This window comes from Tachypleus tridentatus, chromosome 1, assembly GCF_004210375.1.
Source record: "Tachypleus tridentatus isolate NWPU-2018 chromosome 1, ASM421037v1, whole genome shotgun sequence".
Lineage (NCBI taxonomy): Eukaryota > Metazoa > Arthropoda > Merostomata > Xiphosura > Limulidae > Tachypleus > Tachypleus tridentatus.
In genome coordinates, this window is record NC_134825.1 from 166,596,153 (window position 1) to 166,620,731 (window position 24,579).

At 34.7% G+C, this 24,579-nt stretch overlaps 1 protein-coding gene across 1 annotated transcript in view; it reads right to left on the reverse strand.

The window, feature by feature from the left end:
- The window catches only part of Synj (synaptojanin), a 91,340-nt gene that overhangs the window by 50,053 nt on the left and 16,708 nt on the right, over positions 1–24,579 (reverse strand). Inside the window, exon 2 of the mRNA XM_076462699.1 lies at positions 15,716–15,802. Coding sequence (XP_076318814.1) covers positions 15,716–15,802 — 87 coding nt within the window. The remainder of the gene's footprint in view (positions 1–15,715; positions 15,803–24,579) is intronic.

Genomic DNA, 24,579 nt, shown 5'->3' on the forward strand with positions numbered 1-24,579 from the left:
CAATTAATTTGCACAAGGGTGTATAGGCCAAAATAAAACCCTATCAAAATTTAAGTCAATATGCAAAAAAATGAAAAAAACGGCAGTTGATTGAAAAATGTTGTGAAGAAGTAAGAACAGAAAAAACAGACATGTCTCTGTAGAAAAATAATTAACATAAACTCCTGCTGAAACTTTGTAGAATGGACGGCAAGTGCCTGTTGCAGAAACAGAAGTATAGAGGACAATGCTTCAAAAGTCTTCCTCCTTTCATCTTCAAGTCCTCCACACTTGTGTCTCCACAACAGGCAGTTGCCGTCCATTTTAAAAACTTCATCATGAATAATTTGCCTAAACAATCTATCAAAGAATATAAACTCCTGTTGCACCTATCCTTTTGTAACAAAGCTGTGTGAAGTTTAATCTTCTATAGATGTTTGGTATACCATTCATAGCTGAAGAAAAGTTACATATTCTTTTTATATAGAATAGAGAAAACAATGATGGACTATTTATATCCACAAAAATCATGACAATAATTGTGAAAAAACATTCCTTTTATGGAACTTCTTAGAACTTTATTTTTACGAAATACCATTTAGACACACCTGGATGAACTCCTTGCACTAATTAGCAAAAATTCCCATGCTTAACAATATGTGATCCCTATGGTATGGGTAGAGAAAGCTCAATGTAGAGGAGCGAACAACGTTTTGACCTTATTCGGTCATACCAGCCGTTTTTACATGTATATTTTGCTCCACAAGTGGGTTTTCTCGTCATCACGGAATATGATCCCTCTGTTGTAACACTGAATCTCATCTCAAATGTCCAAATTTTCCCATGGTGTCAGAACAAATCCTACAATCCTCACCAGGAACTGCGCTGAACTAAAAAATTAGGGAAAAATCACTTCTCCCTATATTCCAATACAGGAAGATTTGGGAGAGATGACATGAAACACACACACAAACGGCGAATCATATTTTATACGTTTGGTTGTGATTGTTCAAATATTCCTTTCAATTCTGTTATTTACTATTTTCTTCGCGTATAGATCTAATCTTATCATGCTTCTGCGATTGCCGTCTTTCTGTTTACTGTTTTTTAATAACTGATATAAAATGTCATTTAGCTAATACCGCAGTTTATTGGTCACCTGCTTTAGAACTTAAAAAAAAACAACAAGGATAAATATTTGATAAATAGCTACTCACATAACGCAGAAGTCATGAAAATGTTTTCTTTAAATTAACCGATGCCGACAAAACGTTTATCCCATATACAAACATGAGTACAGTTGTAACACGTTACAAAGTTTGTACTTTACCGCGTGAAGCACAATCACGATAACAAAAGTTAAACTATAAATTACGAATAATGAGATTGAACACTATAGTGGAGATAAAACATTCAGTTAAATTTTACAGTTGACAGCACGTGACTGTCATATCTTCTCAGATGGGTGTAATGCACAAAACAAAAAAACACATTTTTTTATCTTTAGAACAATGTTTAAATAACTATTTACTTTCTGTACAATTATCAATATTATAAAGGAAATACTTATTCATAATACATATACACTGGTGGTCAAAATCTTAAGACCAATGAACATAAAGAAAAAATATGCATTTTGCGTTGTTAGACTTAACCACTTATTTGAGTAGAGCTTCGAAAGATGAAAATAAGAAAAGGGGAAATAAAAATAAAAAACTCTTTTAGCATTTAATAGGGAAAATGTGAACACTATGAAATTAGCCTAAATACTAACTGGTCAAAAGTTTAAGACCACACTGAAACGAAGTGTTAATCGGTAAACACGTAACGAAATGTAGTCATTTGTGATCAAGCATTAGCTTTGTCAACATCTCCCACTGACATCTCCTGTGTTACATTTGGTAAAAAAATGATGACAGAGTTTGAACGTGGCAGAATTGTCGAGCTGCAAAAGCAAGGTCTCTCTCAACGTGTCATCGCTGGTGAGATTGAGCGTAGTAAAACTGCTGTTGCAAATTTCTTAAAAAACCCTGAGGGATACGGAATGAGAATTTCAAGTGGTCGACCCAAGAAAATTTCACCGGCGTTGAGCAGAAGGATTTGACGGGTTGTCCGGCAAGACACTAGACGATCGTCAAACCAGATTAAGGCCCTCACGGATGCAGAATGCAGCTCAAGAACAATAAGACGGCATCTACGAGAGAAATGCTTTGAAACCCGTAAACGTCTTCAAAGGCCACGCCTCCTTTCACACCATGAAACAGCTCAGTTAAACTTTGGTGAGAAGCACCAAACATGGGACGTAGAAAAGTGGTCGAAGGTTTTGTTCTCTGATGAGAAAAAATTTAACCTGAATGGTCCAGATGGCTTCCAACGTTACTGGCACGATAAGGATGTTCCATCAGAGACATTTTCTACATGACACAGTGGAGGAGATTCCATCATGATCTGGGGTGCTTTCCTCTTTGATGGAACAATGGAGCTTCAGGTTATACAGAAGCGTCAAACAGCAGCTGGCTATATTGGTATGTTGGAGAAAGCATCGTTATTGACTGAAGGCCCTCGCTTGTGTGGAAATGACTGGATCTTTTAGTAGGACAAGGCTGCAATCCACAATGCCCGCAGGACAAAGAACTTTTTCATGGCAAATAACGCGATTCTTTTGGACCATCCTGCATATTCGCTCGAACTGAACCCCAATGAAAATGTTTGGGGGTGGATGGCAAGGAAAGTAAATAGAAATGGACGTCAATTCCAAACAGTGCATGATCTTCGTGAAGTCATCTTCACCACTTGGAATAACATTCCAGCCAGCCTTCTGCAAACGCTTATACCGACCATGCCAAAGCGAATTTTTGAAGTTATTCGCAATGACAGCCGTGCAACTCACTACTGAGACCACTTATTGGGCATTTCCTACCCTGTTTAGGACTTCTTTTTGATATGGTCTTAAACTTTTGACCAGCTAGTATTTAGGCTAATTTCATAGTGATAACATTTTCCCTATTGAATTCTATTTTTCCCTTCCTTTTCTTATTTTCATCTTTCGAAGCTCTGCTCAAATAAGTGGTCGAGTCTAACAATGCAAAATGCATATTTTTTCTTTATGTTTATTGGTCTTAAGATTTTGGCCAGCAGTGTATATTAAGATGTTAAAGTTTGCCTTACGATTGAAATTAACCATCGGTTAAAACTGTACAAATTACACTTACAAACATGGTGTCAGGATATGCAACTTGTAGTGAGAACACAATCTCGGTTGACACACGTCACACCCAACACAAAGAAAGAAATTTAAAATCCTAAAAAATGAATTTCGGTGCATCTTTATTCAAATTACCTTCATTTTTTGATATGAAATGGTACATTCGCCATAATAAAAATCTGTGTCACAGTTAAGTGTTACACGAATGTATAAAAAAAATTAATCGTAAACACAGCCTCTTTGGACAACAAAACGCGATGATGGACAAATTATTCGCTGTACACACACAGTTTGTTTGTTTTGAATTTTGCGAAAAGCTGCATGAGGGCTATCTGAACTAGCCGTCCCTAATTTAGCAGTGGGAAGGCAGCTGGGCATCACCAATCACCGTCAACCATTGGGTTACTCTTTTATCAGAGAATAGTTGGATTGGCCGTTACATTATAACGTCTCCATGGCTGAAAGGGGAGCATGTCTGGTGTGACAGGGATTCGATCCCGCGACCCACAGTTTACGAGGAGGGCATTAAAACAAACGCAACATCTGCCCCATGTAGTATTACAAATATATCCAAATACAACATGCAGATGGCCTTCTGAAGGGACAGCCCCAAAACAACAACACTATAAAATCTGTAAAACCACGTTACGCTACACAGTAGAAAAAACAACAAAGGGAAGACGGTCATAAGGATGGTCTCATGGCATTAAAAACGTGGCAACATTCCTAACAATAGATCAACCGTCCTACTGAATCACACAAAGCAAACAGACAAGCTAATTTTTCTCTCTAATATCCACAAGGTTTGCAGTAGAAAGATAAGTGCCCTTGGATGGCACCACCACCTTTGACCATTAATGTATAATTTGAAATTAAAAACGCACAAATATCTATTTAATGTGAATATCTGTTACCACCTATTTAAATTAGTGTTGCATTTTAATTATACATATATTTACTCGCTTGTAAGGGTTGATTTTTGATATTCAGTTACATCATCACCATGAAATCTAAAGGCTAAAAATAAAGGGAGGACCAGTACACTTTGATCAATATGTGATATTGGGTTAAGATGTAGACAATTTAGATTCGAAAACTTTGGGTAATGAAAGACTAACATATTAAGCAAGAGAATTCTTGATGACGAGTAACCCACTTGAAATAAAAATGCATCTCAGAACAGCTGTTATGGGTACTAACACTGTCAATGACAAGAAGAGAACAAAATTTCGACCTGAAGATGACCTAGGAAGGTCGAACTTTGTTCTCTCCTTATAAATAAAAGTGTTAATACCTATAACAGTCGTTCTGAGATATAAGTGAGAGAATTGTTCCATTTCAATCTCTTCCTGTCTGGTGGCGCTAGATGGAGTGTTTTCTGATAGTAAAGCCTCATCGGGCTATCTACTAATCCAACCGAGGGATATCGAACCCCCGATTGTAGCGTTGTAAGTCCCTAGACTTACCGTTGTACCAGCGGGGGTCTACGTGCTGATAGAAAACATTTCTTTAGTTTCTTTCACATTTTTGCATAAAACTGTCTTTATTATAAAGATTCCTACATATGAACTAACAGTTTACAGAAATACAGCTAGCCAACAGCATACATAATTCTAAAGTACAAAGTACAATTTTGAAACTACAGAGCACAAATCATGAATTTTCAGATTCGTAGTCCAAGTATGCTAACCACAGCCTAGGTCACATCAGATGTTTCATTTTAGTATTCTACACATTTCATGAACGTTTTGAAGATATATAACAGTAATTACTAATTGTACTATTTATTCCTTATTGAATAAAATTTACAAAAGGTGAACGTTTTTTAAATAAGAATTTTTTGTGGGAAGTACTACACGAAAAGTGTTCGGATTATGCCGATACAAACTGTAATGTCTGTTATATATTAAAAATGGTGCCATTTATTTCAAAAATATTTTTAAAGCTCCAGTTTCTCAATATTATATTTAAAAATTACATGAATAAAGATAGATTCACAACTTCACACACAGTCCTACTGAAAGTCACGTTCTTGTTGTGAGGACAGTACTGTTATTTAAAACTACGTTATATTATAAAGAAATGGTTGTTGCACACACCATAGATATTTCTCTAATTGTCAAAATTTTGAATACATAAATTGTGGAATTATTTTATTGTCATTTGCAGTGCCATTCAATAGATGGCACCAAAATGTGTTTATTCTTACGATCATATACATAGATATAAATATATATATTATTATTTTACTATAACACAATGTGACAAATTTTGTTCCTGTATAGTATGCGTTATTTCTTAATTACTTATGTTGTAAAAGTACAGAAAAATGGCCATTATTCCATTCAAACTTTGCTTTTGTGACCTGAATAATTAAATTTAGTAATCTATTTTCTATGTAAAAACGGGCAAATTTGCACATTTTCATTTATATACGGTCTGAATAAAACAACACATGAAACTTGATTTACATGGGTTTATAACTAAAGTTATACAAAATGTTTAGAAGTGAGTAGCTTTTTTCGAGATTTGCGACTGTAATGTAAATCACTTTCACGTATCAGCCCCCAAATATTGTCTCCCATCATGTTTTCGTTATAAGCTTCTTGGTAGCGGCGCTCAAAGTCCAGTATATCTTAGTGGAAGCTCTCGCCTTGCTCCTCTGAGTATGCTCCCATGTTCTCCTTGAATTTATCAAGATGAGCGTCAAGGGTATGGACTTTCAGGGACATCCTGCAGCCCATCTTACCATAGTTCTTCCCCAGAGCCTCAACCAGTTCCACATTTTCGACCTTGTGATTACCCAAGAAGCCCCGGAACCACTGCAACAAGCTTTTTCTTCCTTGCTACTGAGCTTCTTGGGGAATTCTGTGCACTCCAGGATGTTCTTTATTTGTAGTCCAATGAAGACACCAAATAGCTTAGAGAAGAAGTCTCGAAAGAACTTGAAGGCTGTAGACTACTTATCAAGAGCTATGACAAATTGTTTCATAAGATCCAATTTTATGTGCAATGGTGGGAACAACACCTTCTGGAGGTCCACTAGTGGCTCACACTTGATATTGTGGCTTCCCACAGAGAACTCGGTCCATTGTAGTCAGTGCTTCCTGTTGTAGTGTGCTGCAGAGTCCCTGCAGGGAAACTTGGTAAAGCCTCCTTGGAGACCCATCAGAATACCACCATTTAAAGTCTCCAACAACCTCCCAGCCATACTCATCATACTTCAAGGCTTCTAACAAGGTGTTGACGCTGTTGTATTCCTTTTTGAGGTGCACAGAATGAGCCACGGGAATAGACGGATACTTATTCCCGTTATGGAGCAGCAGTGCTTTTATGCTTCTGGATGAGCTATCAATGAAGAGGCGCCACTCGTTCGAGTTACAGGCAAGTCCAGTTGCCTCGCACAGACCAGATACATTGTGGCAAAAGTAAAGCCCATCTTGACGAGTGAAGTAGCTTGAAAAATGTCAGTGACGCTTCCTCTGACTTGCACACTTTCATCTAACAAATCCCACTCCTTGAGCCTAGATGTCAAAAGCTCGGCATTCGACTTTGTTAGTCCAAGATCTCTGATCAAGTCATTGAGGTCTCTTTGGTTGTGGTAGTACAGGTTTCTCTCACCAGCTGCAAACTTTGAATTTGTAATCTTGATCTTCAACGTTTACCTCTTCTTCTGATTTGCTGCTCTCTTCTGAGGATGGCTGCTTTCTCTCTGGTGGAGTGGGTACAGGGAGCTCAGGGCAGTGTGGCACTGGGGTAATGGATGATGGAAGGTCCGAATACATGATAGCAGACGCATTCTTCCCAGCCTAACGTTTGGAATGGTCCACCATGCAGAAATAGCAATTGCTTGAGTGGTCAACGGGCTCACGGCAAATTCTTGGAATAGCGAACTTCATGGCTCTCTTTTCCCCTCTGTAACATCATACAAAAGAACAAAATAAAATTGTTATTATGAAAAAAAATTATTTCATGCAAAATATTTTTTTGATATTTTTTTCTATACTATTGGAAATTAAAAAGATATTTAAGTTTTAAAATGTCTAAATTTGTATAATATAAAATCTTAATATTAAAGCAAGCAAAAATTGTCTGTCTTACCTTCTAGAGTTTTTTTGCAGTGCTCGCAAGTAAAATGAGGTGCCCAGGGTTTATCTTCATCCCCAAAAGACATGCTGAAATATACCTTGTAGGCTTCACACATTTTAGTGGATGCTGTCACAAAGTACCTTTTCGCTTTGTCTCGATAAATTAGTCACATACATAGCATAATGCGTCTGGAGAATGCTTGCAGATTCTTGATGCCATCTCTGATAAAATCAGATAGATATACGTGTTCACTTAATCAGCTAGAACTAAACTGAAGTGGTGAGTGGCGAGTCCCTGCATATATATATTACTATGGAAAGTTCTAAAAGGTTCTTGAAAATTCTCGTAAATTCTACAACATTATAGAACGTTTTTGAAAATTCTTGTAAGTTGGAGAAAATTCTGTATCAGCTACTCAGCACTAAATTTACCTGGAATGTTCTGGAAAATGGGTCAATTTGAAAATTTCATTACCCAGATCACAAATGCAAAGTTTACAGAGAAAAATAGGTCTTTTTCATTTACTTTAGGCATAAGCAATTGAGAAATAACACTTTCTGCCCAGGAACAAGAAAAAGTAAAAATTTTGTTATATAGAATAATTGACATATTGTGTGTGTGTGTGTGTGTGTGTGTGTATTGTATACATACAAATATATACAATGTGCCCATTATAGTAAAATAACATATTACTCCAAACCAATGTTCAATTTAAGCTTTAATATGTGAATTTTTGTCCAGTTTAAAATCAGACCGATATTCGTCTTCACATTACTTATTGTGCTATCCAAAGGAGGGCGTAAGCGACCGTTAAATTTAAAACGTTTTTTAAGGTTAAAATCCAGATTTTGTACGTTACGAAATACCATAACCACCTACTGAGATAATGTTTTCCTATCTACTGTGCTTTCTTATACCAAGCTATAACTGATAACTTTGTCTAACCTTATCTAACACTCCTGTCTTTATACTTGTACACAAATGTAGGGCCGGTGATAGCTTTACTTTCACCCTGTGCACAAATTAAAGAATGCCCTTAGAGAGCTGTTTATCATTAATACGCGGGTCGTGATGGTCTTCCAGTAAGACCCACACGACCCACCGGTGAGTCGTGCTCTGTTTTCTTTTTAAAGAGCCATTTATGGGCTGGGACACAACGGTTATATATACAGATGAGAATCGGGCATCAGGACATCATTTCTTTTCTGGACCCTGGAAAGTATCAGCAAAAGAATAAACCGACATGATTTACTTAGGGTAGCAATACTTCTGATGTATTTTATATTTTAGTTGTAGTAAACATATTTATGTTTTAATTTTACAACGACGTAACTTCATACACACTGTTTGAATAGTTTAATTACAGAGTATTTCAAATTATACACAAATCAGGTTCGAAACTGTTTCTTTTCTTCCATGCTGGCGCCTGTTCATATGCCTCGTATGTAAATTTACTGAGCTTCTCAGAATATAAATATGATCTGTAACAGAAAATCTAGCGCCGACCTTGAAAACTGAATGAGCAGTCGTTAAAAGACCTTTCGGTTTAAAATCGATTTTCAAACACCGCCAAAAAGTTATTTTTAACATCACAACTTTCATTTTTTCGCGCCCAGTGAAAAAACGAGAGAGTATATTTGAATAATAAAAAAAATCTTTATTTTCTTCTTACAATGGGCTCTTTACTCAACAGAAGTCCTTCACAAGTGAGTTCAAGGAAAAAGATGAAGAACAAAAAAATTGAAGCCTCAAGTTGCCAGCTGCCGTTCTTGAACAAAACACCAGCACGCGCTTTGCACGTGGCGGCAAGGCTTCACACCTGGTCCTACTAGCTTTCTCAGTTCTATTCCCATCGGAATTAGAAACATGAGGATTGTTTTTTGTTTTGTTTTGAATTTCGCGCAAAGCTACAATAGAGCTATCTGCGCTAGCCGTCCCTGATTTAACAGTGTAAGACTAGAGGGAAGTCAATTAGTAACCACCACCCATTGCCAACTCTTGGGCTAATCTTTTACCAACGAATAATGGGATTGACCGTGACATTTTAACGCTCCCACGTTTGGTAAGAAACACGAGAAATTCATGATATTAAGATATATTATCTACTCGATTTGTTATTGTTTTTTGACAGTATACTGCAATGGCAACCATTAAACGTTGATAACATTTGCAAGACTATTTCGAAGACCAGCACATCCGAGGCTGCTATCATCTTTTCTTAGTGTGAAGTGCTAACTTGCACTCGCATTTAAATTGATTTAACAGATATGTTGGGTTATTCTTTACTAACGAAAATTGGAATTGACAGAACAGTATAACGGTTCCAGCACTGAGAGGATGAACATGTTCGACACCAGGTGATGATTTCACGACACATATTACTAGTTGAGTACCATCCTAACAACTAAACCATGCCAGGTCAGATAATAATAAACTAACAAGTAGTGTGACCCTATACTTTGCAGTCATAATAGTGTAATAAACGGTGAAGTCAGGATATAGGTATTCAAGATAACCCCAGTAATTAATTTTTTTTTTACTATGAACTACTCTCTCATGGATATACTCTGCTACAACGGTGCACAGTAACTACAATTTCAAATATATGTTGACATAAATATTTCAAAATGTTTGCAAATAACTCACTTATATCATCATTACATCGGATTATAGTTATCTTTCAATTAATAAACAGCAAGTGTTGACTTTATTTTCCATAAACTTCACAGAATATATAAAATTTCCAAGGTTTACGACTTATAACAGATTATCTCACACTTTAATGTGGATTAGAGTGAATAGTTCTTAACAAGAAAACTAAGCAACAGATAATTTCCACGAAAAACGAGACCGAAATTTAGCAAATAATGTTCATAATAAAAGTCACGTGAATTGCTCTTATTTAAAATTTCCACGTGGAGACGCTCTATACATTTTGAATTTTATAGGGTAAATGCTAAATTCTTTCTTCAACTGCTTTACATGGAATCATAAGTAACAGTCGAGCTTTATAAAAATCTTATGTTGCTTTCATGACGGACGACACGCCATCGCCGGTGACATTCATATTAATTATACTCGTTCTGTGAAATTGTTTAACGACAGACTGGCAAAAATACATTTCGAGAAGATTCTACTACGGAGGAGATAACACCAGTAACGACATCTAAACCGAAACACTAGTACCATTCGCAAAGTTACGAAAGAGAGCCTTCCAACTCAAGAAGCTTTTAAGATAAAGCTTGATATATATCATACCGTTAACAAAATAATAAAGTGTTGAGTTTACGAAGACTCAAGTCAAAATCTCACAAACTATCAGCTGTTTCCGAAATCAACAACAGTTTTAATCGTAAAAATGGCTGACGAAAGTGTGATAACAATAACTATCTGCGACCATATCTGACCAATTCTTGAACAGGATACAATCATAAGTTCTCAGACGAATGTCAAGTGCTGTTACGAAGACACAGAAGATGACAATTTAACGAAAGTAGTGAAATTATCATGTGGTCAGTTTTATATACTTATTTTAAATTATCATGTGGTCAGTTTTGTATACTTATTTTAAAAAACTTTCCCAAGAGAAAGAATTGCGTTTAGTGACTTTGGTCTTGTATGCTTTTCTGACCTTGTATCATTTACACTTAACGTACGTCCCTTAAGAATATCCTAATTATTTAGAGGAGTACTTCGTACAAATTCATAAAAAAGTAATAACACATCAGCATGATAACGTACAACTGACAAAATAAAAAAACTACAAAAACTCGGCTAGTTTCGACAAACCGGGCCGTTAAATCACTTATTCTTCATCAACATTCTTGAAAATAACACTGCTGTTAATATACGGTCACTCAAGTACAAAAGAAATATCTTGATTAATGACCGGTCATTAGCAGATAATTAAAATATACATATTACCTTAATATACAAAATCATACTCTAACCAGCAAAGCCATGATTAACTTTGGGGGAGGAGTCAAATTCATATGGTTTGGTTTGTTTTGAATTTCGCGCAAAGCTACACGAGGGCTATCTGCGCTAGCCGTCCCTAATTTCTAGCTGCCTTCCCTCTAGTCTTAACCACCCACCGTCAACTGTTGGTCTACTCTTTTTACCAACGAATAGTGGGATTGACTGTAACATTATAACGCCCCCACGGCTGAAAGGGCGAGCATGTTTGGTGTGATGGGCAAATTCATATGGAGGTTCAGTGTATGTTTTCTTATAGCAAAGCCACAAAGGGCTATCTGCTCAGCCCACCGAGGAGAATCGAACCCCTGATTTTAGCGTTGTAAGTCCGGAGACATACCGCTGTACTAGCGGGGAGCGGAGGTTCAGTACACAGCAGGATCATATAACTTAATATTTTATTATCAGGTTCTTCTTATCTTCTTGAGATAACTGCCACTCCCCCTCACACACAACTGGCTCTAAAGTTAATTTTGATGAAAATAAACAGTAATGGAAGTCATATGATCCAATAACTAGGCAGATTTGCTTTAAACCTTTGTGTTTCCCGCTGGTATTAACTTTCTATTATATTCTACAAACAGTGCCATTTTAAAACCCACGTTCATTTGTGTTGTTCTGAATAAATCAGTGTTAAGCGTCATTTGTATACGTATGATGTCTCATGTCCATATAAGTTTTCATCTACAAATAATGTTACACTTAACAAGAAAAGTCATTGAAAAAAGTTCCTAGTTTTATTTCTTAATTACATATTGTTTAAGGAGAATGTTAAACGAAAAACACCGATAAAACGAGAGCTTGCCGTGTACTTTATAAATGCCTTCCTACAGAGTTAGTTAGACCGTGTCAGTCATGAATCAGTACATAATAAACCATGACAATGACGTCACCAGTCTGTAGCTGCACATCAAATAATTCACAAAGAGGCAGAGTTGACGTTTTACCTGGTCGGTAACGTACTTTATAACGTGGAATAATTTACATGTTTAATTTATCGATTGTTTGGGTAACTTTATCCAAAGCTCGAATTGGCGTGAATGTTTTTAACTTAGAACAACAAAAACGGAGATTTCGTGTTTGTTTCAGTATAATATTCAAACTGATTGTAGCGATTTTTTTTCATCTGTATCACATGTATGTGTTTTTCTTATAGCAAAGCCACATCAAGCTATCTGCTGAGCCCACCGAAGGGAATCAAACCCCTGATTTTAGCGTTGTAAATCCGTAGACTTACTGCTGTACCAGCAAGGGGGGCGTCAGACAGAGTAAGGGACACTATGAATACCACAGTTTGTATTTTTATCACATTTTTCACACTAGGTGTGTGTAACTGGTGGTCGGGAAATTACCTCTGGCTCGCTAATAATTAGTAGGAAGGTATATTATCACTAGTAATAGTATCAGTACGACTCGAACCAAGACATTTCGTTGCAGTAAAATATTTGAATATTTGCATGTAAAACAAAAAACAAACAAACACTAAAATAATAAATTTAATATACTTTCACACCCTTGGAGCGAAATGTATCATTACTTTATGAAGAAAAAAGGTCAAACATTAGGAGTTTGCACTGTTTGTAAGCTAGAGAACTGTAAAATTAGTTTATAAATTTTTTGATAACTTGAAAAGTTCCCGAAACTATATTATCGCAACAGAACACCTTCGAAGCGATCAGAAAGCTGCCCGCAAAAATAAATGATTATTCCTTAACTTATTTAACAAATACTGTACTGTTTTCAAGTCATTTAAATCAATTATCAGAACGAGGTTACTGTAAACGTACTTAGGGAAGTAGTTTTTTCGGGGCCACGCACGCCTGAAATTGGATGAAACCCAATACTTCAAAAACTAAAACTATTTATGAAAAAAAAAAGGTATTCGATCTTCGTGACGATGAGATGTTAACCTGAAGATGGCAGATGATGGTTGAAACGTTGTTCTCTACTTTATTTTAATAAAAGTTTTAATACCCATACCAGCCGTCTTGAGATCCATATTTAATCTTCGACTGAAAAATAAGTGTCCTTTATAATCAAACAAATGACCAAAGGCCACTTTATTTTTTGTGCTATTCATGTTGGCAGGACAAGAGGTATGCAAGACATTATAAAACTCAAAGTTGTTAATATTAAGTGAAGATTGGGAAGTAGTAAACAGTTAGAAATGAGATTTTAAAACTTTAATTAGTCACTCAACGTTTCGCTATAGAACTTCTGGAGAGTTCCACTAAAACACAAACCAAAACGAAGAAGCTGTAAGGCGAAACGTTGAGTGTCCAATAAAAGTAGTATAAATTTGGGGTTATGAAGTCGTTTATTTTTAGTATTAAAATGTACTTTATATATCAAAATGCCTTATGGAAATTATAATAATGAAATTTTAAAACTTGATTTTATGTTACTGATTTTAATATGGTACCCAGTTTTATGCTACTGATTTTAATATGGTACCCAGTTTTATGCTACTGATTTTAATATGGTACCCAGCTTTATATGACTGATTTTAATATGGTACCCAGTTTTATATGACTGATTTTAATAATGGTACCCAGCTTTATATGACTGATTTTAATAATGGTACCCAGCTTTATATGACTGATTTTAATAATGGTACCCAGCTTTATATGACTGATTTTAATACGGTACCCAGCTTTATGCCACTGATTTTAATACGGTACCCAGCTTTATGCTACTGATTTTAATATGGTACCCAGCTTTATGCTACTGATTTTAATATGATACCCAGTTTTATGCTACTGATTTTAATATGGTACCCAGCTTTATGCTACTGATTTTAATATGGTACCCAGCTTTATGCTACTGATTTTAATAATGGTACCCAGCTTTATGCTACTGATTTTAATACGGTACCCAGCTTTATGCTACTGATTTTAATAATGGTACCCAGCTTTATGATACTGATTTTAATATGGTACCCAGCTTTATGCTACTGATTTTAATAATGGTACCCAGCTTTATATACTGATTTTAATAATGGTACCCAGCTTTATGCTACTGATTTTAATAATGGTACCCAGCTTTATGATACTGATTTTAATATTTATGCTACTGATTTTAATATGATACCCAGCTTTATGCTACTGATTTTAATATGGTACCCAGCTTTATGCTACTGATTTTAATATGGTACCCAGCTTTATGCTACTGATTTTAATACGGTACCCAGCTTTATGCTACTGATTTTAATATGGTACCAAGTTTTTTTCTCCTTGTTGCTTAATTTAATTAAAAGAAGTTATGTGTTTTCTTTCTGTACCATATACATATAAAATCAAGTAGTATTGAATGTATTTAAAATTGACTCAGAAAAGCTGAAACTGTCATTTGAGATCTTCACATTTTTGGTAATGAATATTGGCAAGGCTCCAGAGTCACTTCACCACTTAAGTTACTTAATATTAACAACTAACAGTTATTCATGAAATATTAATACTTGTTTCTTACACTTTAGCAGACGTTTTTATTTTATTGGATTAGCATTACAGAATACACAATTACTAGTATAAACAAATGTAGTTATACGTATTTCTAAAAAGTGGGTTTAAAATCATTTACAATTTATTAATTTTAAGTGCATAATGTAATTAAATTAATAACAGAAAGGATATACATTGAAACACAAACAACAATACCCATTTCTCAAGTAAGCTACAGTACACACTACAGAGAGACCCATTGAAACACAAACAAGAATACCTATTTCTCAAGTAAGCTACAGTACATACTACAGAGAGACCTTTATTTATTAACTGGTGACAATTTTCCAACTTCTCAACCATGTAACTTAGTCCTTGAATGTGAAGCAAAGGGATTTTTAATGTACTTTATTTCTTTTTTCCCCTTTCAATGGCTTCAACGACCATTTTCATTTTTCCCTTGCTGCTGTCTTAGTTCTGACACACACGTCATCCAGCCATTCATGCAAAGCCAGTGAACTGAACACTGCATCTCTTGTGAGTTCTCTACCTAGTTTAAGTACAGTATTTTAAGGTATAAGCTAATTTTTTTTTACATGTACATAGACTATATTTGGACTTTGTTATTGTTGTTAACTGTAAATGTAACAGATTATTAGAGATATTAAGAATGAGTTAAGCCAAAAGTAATATATATATATATATATACATACACATATCCAAAAGAACAACACGTCTGTAGTGCCCCTTGTTGTATCATACATATAAAAGTTGGAAATTAATTGTTCATGTTTAAAACAACCTGTAGCTTTCACAATTCTGACTTTGATTCTTTATCACACAGTACATACACAATTAAAATAGATAGATAACATAAGACTTGTAACATTAAACAAGGAACAGCTGTCAAAGTTTGTTATCACTACATAGAAACAGATTCTTGAACAAAACAAAGGCAAGAAAACACCACAACAGTCCATTTGTACAGTCATGCTGTAACACTGAGATATTGAGAGTGTAAACTCACCAACTGTCAGCTGTAACACACCAAGACAACCATAAGCATCCAATAGAGGTGAATACTGACGCTTCACCATATCTGTTTCATGCTCAGCTGCAAAAAAAGATCTTGCAATTATAATTGAACCTAACATAGTAGCTTTAGAGTACCAGAAATTAAATGAAACATGAACATAATAACACCTTTAGTCTAAAAAAATGAATATATATATATATATACACACACACACACATATATATAAATATATATATAAAGAGAGAGAGAGACATAAATGTTAGGAGTAAAGGTTAAGTTCTATAGAGAAAACATTTTTGAACAAAGCTCCTTTGAAATTCTCATTCACAAACAACATCAGAATCTAATTATATGATAACTTACAATAATTATGAAACAGAAAAGGCATGCATTATCTTCATAAAATTTTAAAGGGACAAATAGCAGTTTATTAGCCCATCAAGGATGTCCCTTGGGGCTCTCAACTATAACCACCCCTTGCCACTCGTGCATTCATCAAATCTTTTCTTGAACTCAGTTAAATTTCTGATTCCATCACCTCTGAAGGCTGCCTATTTGGAAAGCTAAACACCCTGTTTGAAAAGTAACACTGTTTAAACTGCAAATGACTCCTACAATGACAAGATTTGAACTTACGACCCCTTGTCCTGTTGTTTTCACAGCTGAACACAAAAACTTTAGTGGATTTATATTACTAACACCCTTAATAACCTTAAACTTCTCAATCAAATCCTGTATGATCCTTCTCTTCTCTAGAGAAAACACATTTGGAGATTTTAGTCTCTCCTCATAGGATAGTCCCAGTTATCATTCATCTGGACCTTCTCTGAACCTTCTCCAACAGTTCAGTGTTCTTGAAGAAGGGAGTCCAACTTGTAAGGCCTGATTTGGAGCATTGTGTACAAGTGATCTGTAACTGTTAAACAACAGTATCCTTTATCTTGTATTCAATGTTTCTCTAGATGCTACTCAAAAGTTCTGTTAGCCCTATTGTTAACTACAATACAATGTATAGATGTCTTAAGTGATATTTTAATTACAACACCAAGACCTCTTTCTTCAACAAGTATTTAATATATTCCAGTTCACATTGTAACAAAAACTTGAATTGTGAAAACGTAGATGCATCACCTTACATTTTGGATAGCTAAACATCATCTGTTACATAATGGTGGGCTAATACATCAGATGATCTAAATCTCCCTGTAAGTCTACAGTATCTTTGATACAATTAGCCACTCAATAATATCTTAATGTTATCTACAAACTTTAAAATTTTGTTAGTCATTCCAGAGTCAGTACCATTAATACCAATCACAAACAGCAGAGGACCCAGCACAGAGCCCAGAAGTAAACCACTTATGACTGTAATCCAGTGACACCTAACTTCATTTATTACTACTATGCTTTCTAATCTCCAGTCAATTTCATAATATTACCCCCACCTCCACATATTTTTGTAATAGGTCTTTTGTCTATTCAATATACATGTATATAAAAATGAAGTCAATGTTTACAGGAATAAGAAACAAAAAACAATGAATTACTCCACTTATTGTAATCATTACATGAAGGTTCTCTAGCTATGTTGTTATCAACTCTACCTTATTTCTTAAGCTAACAATCAGCTAACTATACACCTACAACACAAGTGGAACAGAAACAAATATCAATATTGATCTTACAAGTTGAAATTAATATTATTTATAATTAAAAGTAATAAAGTAAATGTGTACAAAATGCATTTGGTACACTCTTGTTTATGTAGTCAGCAGACACAAGATTATTTCTCCAGCTAATAACCCTTTTGTGCGACACCACATGTTTAGAACAGTACGTGTTTAACTCCAACCAAGACGAGATAATGAGAAGGTGAAGGAAGAAGGCTAACCCATGTTATTCATTGACAGTTTTATTGAAAATCACTTTTATTCTGAATAAATATTTATATGTAGATATATGTACAACTAAAATAACATACAATTACAGGCAATGTCCACTGTTAAAGAAACAAGTGTACACTATAGAAACACACAAACTATGAGATATGATCAGGTATAAAAGATTGAGTTCATATACATGTGTATACCTTACTGGGGTCACAAAAAAAAAAAAAAGCAGATATGTAAACCCTCCAAAGGTTACAATGAATCATGATAATGTGATGATGTATGTTCGTGAAGTAAGGAGTGAAATGTGTAATGGAAGACACTCGCACATGACACCAAATACTGCCTGGTCATTACACTACTCATGTCACATACAGATTCTCTGATAAAATAAGAATATGCTGTCTTAGTAAACATCAGCAGTGGACATACTAGAATGTAAAAGATACAAAATTATTTTGCTAATATCTTTAAAAGGACTAAATCATCATAAGGGACACAGAGAATTTGGTTAAAAACAGTTTAGTGTTTCGTGGTATGCACGTAATAGCATATTTTCTAAACAACTTTAATTACACTGCTCCTAGAGGCCTAAGAAAATTCCATTTTTGATGTCATAATTTATGTAAAATCTTCCAATAAGACTGTTTGGACTGGAAAAAAGTTAAGGAACATAGTGGTAAACAAGAATCTAAAAAATATGCACAAGCTAAGTAATAACAAACTATTCCAATAGAGACTGCAAATTATCTTAAAATGAGAACCTAAGAAATAACAAAATAAACAATTAAAAAAAACACTAGTTGCATTCACATAAATGTCACACATGCGTGTGCAAGTAATCAAAATTACTTGAGTTAGAGAAGAAATAAATGTTGGCTCACAGGCTCAAGTAGGGAGAATTTTAGCAATTTCAAAACAAGTATAGTGTTCTAATTCCATAAGTTAACATTCTGAGGAAGAGAAACAAGGATAAGAAAATGGGACAAGACTGTAAGAATCAACAAGGTAAGGTAAACATAAAATGTTAATAAAATTCTAACATCTATAAACAAAAAGTAAAGCAGCAGCTCACAGAAGTAATGCAACACAAGTTATTTAGAAAAAAAAACCACCAAAAAGTATTTAAACTTCATGTCCATATCACCAACAGACAAGAAAAACAAAACTGAAATACAACTTTCCTGGAAGAAAACTTGGCAACTTTAACAAAGAACTGATAGTATCTAACCAGAGTAACAAATATTTATAGTTCCCAAACATTCAAAAGGAAAAATATGAAGCTTTTCCAAAGAATAATAACATCTTAATACTGAACAGTGAAATAAAACAATTATGAAGAGATCTCAGTTTGAAGCTTGAACTATGAACTATGTTGTAAGTGGGTGCGAAGAAACTACTACAACTATTTTTGACTCAGGGAGCTGACAGGGAATGTCACATAATAAATCTTAGTTTAAAAGATTTTGTGAAACAAATGTCTTCAAGGTGTTTGCAGGTAATTTTGAAAATTAAGAATATTCCCTAATGAAGAGATCTCAAAGAATTTTCAGGTCTTCTAAAACCAGTTTGATTTACAAAAAACCTTTCCCCATTACACCAAACATGCTTACCCTTTCAGCTGTAGGGGCATTATCATGTGACGGTCAATCCCATTATTCATTGGTAAAATAATAGTCTGAAAGTTGGCAGTGGGTGGTGATGACTAGCTGCCTTCTCTCTAGTCTTACACTGTTAAATTATGGATGGCTAGCACAGATAGCCCTTGTGTAGCTTTGTGTAAAATTAAAATAACAAAAACCTTAGATGAAAATCAAAGAAACAAAGTGCTAAGTGTGAATGGAATGGTACGTACAATACCAGAAACACTGAAAAGGTTCACTGCAGTCACAGTGTAGACTAGAATAGGTAACAAATTATCAGAAGTTTTAAAAGAATGATCCCCACAAAATTATGTGTAGAATAAGGCTCTTAGCTTTAAAGCAGCAAAACAGAGAAATATGTTAGAAGGTAAAAATACCTTACATTTTATTGTTCCACATGGTTTCTGCACAAAGAAAGGTTTAGTAACTGGTACTACACCAAACAAGAACAAAAACTATTCAGTACTACCAAAAAACCATAAAGAGTTTAGTTGTTTGTTCTGTTTTAATGCATCAATACACAATGGATGATCAGTGCTTTGTCTACTGCAAGAGATAAAACCCCAGAGTTAAGTGTTGTAAGTTTATAAAGTTACAAATTACCCAGTAGGAAAGAAAACAAAAAAACTGAAATTGTAAATATCTGCAAATGGATGTCAAGTGCTATTGGTTGATACATTTAAATATATGTTGATCTTGCATATATAGAAAGAAATAATGACTTACAAGAATGCAACTAGGAAATGAAAAGGGAGAAACTTAGTGTAATAAGACAAAGTTAAATGTGTTCATTAAGTGTTTATAAATGTTTATATACAAATATCAAAAAAATGTGATATGATAATTCACACATTCAATACCAAAATCTCTGTAAACACCACAAAACAGATTTATTATTTACAGTTTCAAAAACTCTGTACGAAGTTCAACAGCATATCACAAGTAAACAACAAATAAAAATATGTCAATCAAAATAAAAGGCATGAAAAAAACTCATATCTAAATGACTGCTAGTCATCATTTGTAAAGTGCCGACTTCAACAGTACATGCAAACGTATCACTGTAAATTGGAATGTAAGTGCGTTAAAGATATATTTTGAGTTGTCTAGAATCCACCTCAACCTTTTCTGCAATCTTTAGAAGCAGTGTTTCAGGAATAAGTAGTAATAGTAAATTCTGATAATTTCATGTGCTTTTCTTTTTATAAAGTTGTCATTAACATTTTTCAGCTAACATATAGAATTTGAAAACAATACAAACAAGTAGGTAAGAGTGTGTGACAGCTATGTTTAGTTTAATTCTTGTGCTACAGGTTGTTGGTTCTGAGGATAGAAGAGTAACATCCTGGGCTTAATGGCTTTTTGTCATGTAAAAAAACATTGTGATTTTATGTTAACACAAAATACATACAAATATTTAGATAATATATATGATCTAAATTCTGTACTTGAAACTACACACACTAAGTCGTAACTGTTTGAGCATATATACAAGTATGCATATCTTACTATGAAAGTGGCATGATGGCAGACCATGTACACACAACACAATATATTTACACTTTAAAACATGTAAACCAATGTTCTCTCTAGCATATTAAATGTTTCCATGGTCCCAGCCCTTCATTCAAGCTCTCCTCTTCCTTTCAAACTCTTGGGAAATTTCAAAGCCTGATCTATTGACTCATCTTTCTATAGGGGCCCTACCTTGCACTAGATACACATATATGTATATTTTGTATTGTAGCTCTGTAAGTGATGAACAAAGTGATATAATACACACACAGCTTTATGTATTATAGTGGAGCATGCACTGTTCTTTCCCTTGGGAAGTATGGAATTTGTCTAAACGTTTTTGCTCCATGGATTTTGCACACACTGTTCATGTGCAGCAATGATAAGGAGACTAGGTCAAAAAGGGATCTACTGAACTACAGCATCTTAAGAATTTTAATTCACAACAAGACTTTATATATTATAGGATATCCATATTCAAAGTTCATGCCTGTTCATAAAGTAAAACCACATCTTCAAAATGAACAATCAGATTTCACAAGCAGAAAAAATTTACTACAGTATTAATGCAACTAAACATTTTTTTGTCTCTTGAAAATAACACAAGTAAAGAACCTCAGTGACAAAAAAACAGACTCATCCAGACATTGCACAAAATTTTGAAATATTATGTCCCAGAAGTTGTTGATTTGTAGAAATAAACTACTTGACTCCAATATTCAGAATTTTTTCAGATTTGAAATCCATGAAGCACAAAGAAAGACACAGCTGTATATAAATTCTAAGGTAAGCAGCCTCTACAAATGATCAGAGGTGAAGGAGTTTCCTTTATTTCTATGTTTATGTTTCTGGAAAGACATTTTGCTCATTTCAATTTTGTTTTTTTCAATCAGAAGAATATTTTTCTAGATTGTATTATGGTTCCGTAAGTCTGGCACATTCAATCCATTTTTCAGCTTTAATGTTTCTTTCTTAAATTAGGGTCAAGTTTTTTGCAACTGAGGATCTTAAAATTTTTAAAACAACAAAACTACCAACAAATAACCCCATACAGTTTTATAAAGTTCATATGTTTAATATACATATTCCTGTTCCACAAAATGGAGCTACACATATAATTAGACAAAAACAGAAAATTTCATTCTTCAACAACAAACAGTTGATGTTAACATTTTCCAACTCTGCTCATGCATAGATGTTAACATTTTCCAACACTGTTCATATAAAGCTTTCTTCATTCTTTGCTTTTAACTATATGCAAACCTTTTCATTCATCATTAGCCTTAAGGCTCCCACTTAAATGCACGTGTTTCTACAAGATATTGTTGCATTGTTCCATGCAAATGAGATGGGACAAGCCTCCACCAATAGGAGTGAAACATAGTTGACTCACTCTGTACCAACTGCCAATCATCACTTTGAGATTAGCAATAAAATAAGATGCACTGAAAGTAGGACGAATGTCAGAGGGGATGAGTGTCAATGGAAAATGTTAACTTCTAACACAACATGTAGCCTCCACATATAGTTAGTCTCACACTGAAGTGACAAAGGGACCAGAACACAATCTTACTTAAATATCTTTAGGAAGCACCCAAGTGCAACACCTTATACCTTGGGGAAGTATAAGGGCACACTTGTGGGAATTTGCACTTTGGCTGTACAAAGGTAAACTCTTTGCTCAAGCAGTAAGGGAATGAAGTGTTGCAGAGGACAAAAGTGCCATATATGTTGTGTGGCTAGGGAGCATCAGACTGTACATGGTGGGTCAACTCCAGTTTAAAACCACACAGCATTGGGAATTTAGTTTCTAAGCCATAGTAGGGGGAGGGTCCCCTACCATCTTCATCTCAAGCCCAGTGATACAGAACAGGAATGTATCATCTAAACTACAACACAGTGAGGACTTATGTTTCCTGGTCCTATGTCAATCCAACATTAGACCACCTGGAAACACAACAACTAGGTAGTGGTAGGGTAAGGAAATGCCAGCCACAATGGTAAACTATACCATAAGGGTAAACTGTACTATACAGACAGATGCCACTATTCTATTCTCTACTGAGTGCAATTAGTCACACCCAGGAGGCAGCCTCCATACTCCATCACTCCAGCAACTAGGAACTGGTAAGTGGCAAGGAATCCTATGCTCCAATATACAAAAAATGGTGAATAAAAACAAGCTGGAGAGACTGCAGGAGTGCATCAACCTAAGATAGCACAAGAAGTGACCACAAAAACACTATTTTGAAAAGTAGACCAGCACTACGTATTAAGATAAACTGAAATCTCCTTCCTGCTTTACTACTCATGAGTGTGTAAACTGTAGATCATGCCTTTGTTTAAAACATTGAGAAGTGTGAGGATATCTCAAGCAATTTGTGAACATTCCATTTTATCAGACCAGGAAAACCCTACAATGTAGATTTTGTTAGGTTTACTCTGAAAGGTCACATCTTGACAACAGGATAATGTAATGTATGGGACGGTCCTGTTAAAACAAGGTAAAAATTAAAGCCTCCCTAATCAGTGATGGTATAAGGCATGAAGGATAGCAACCAAAAATAGCTTATACCCTGACAAAGAAGAAATGACCAAATTATATAGATCATGGATGAACAACCTACGATTCTTCAAAAACTAATATAAGGCTTCTTAAAAATAGCATATTTCACAATGCTTGTAATTTAAAGTAAAATGCTTTTGACCTGTTGGTAAAGGCAACAATATTTATATTATTTTATGAAACAAAAGTATTTATATTTTCTGAAGCCACTGAAGTGGTGCTACTAGAAGCCTCAGTTTCATCTTGAACTTTGTCAAAGTTACTTTTGTTCTTCTGTGGCAAAATATTTTAAGAGTCTCTTCAGTAACATACATTGCAAAATTCTGGCTCCTTCCCTGCTGTGAGTTGACCAACCCTGATATAAATAGTCTGCAACAAGTGTGAGGTATGTCCATATGTCATCCCAAATTATTTTCTCCAACAGATGATGAAAATAAGTAGTCAAAGAATGAATAAGGCTAAAACTCTGATGACACATTGCAGAACTAAAGTGCATCCCCATCCAACAATAAATATATCAAACAGATGAGTTGATGCAGCCATTCAATGAGATGTGTTGGTTGATTGACATTTATTGGCACAAAGCAACCACGCTATCTGCACCAAACAAATGGTAAAAGTCTTAAAGTCACAATCTATAAAATGTAAAAACATATAGAGTTAAAAACTAAGCAATGTCCAAAATTCAGATAAAAGTATCATATGGAATTACAAGAGACAATAGCTCCTGAAAGTTTAAAAACACAATCAAGTTGGACAGTATCACCACTGCAAGAAACACTGTCCAACATCAGTGATAAACCCATAAAAAAATAGAAGTCTAAAATGTTTCCATCACTTCACAGTTGTAACAACAGCACAATAATAAGCATGGGCTATTGTGACTTGAATGCCACAAAGGCCATGCACTGGTAGATCAGTCCCAAGTAAAAGAATATAATGATGTAAAAAAAACTGCAACCAATAAATAGACTAGAAAGGAAAACTTCCTCCTTCTGATCCTTATGGAACCTAGACAGCCAAAGTGCAACAGAAAAGATGGACTTAGCTGCCATGTTAGCAAGCTCATTCCAATGTATACTTACATGGCCAAATATCCAGAAAAATTTGATAGTAATGGAAGATAGAGAAAAATTGGCCAGTTATTGTTGAATTTCTACAAAAATAGGTGAGAATTAATGTGAAGCAATTCCAGAGCCAGAAGAGAGCTAAGAGAATCAGTGTGCTGCATAGCATCAACAT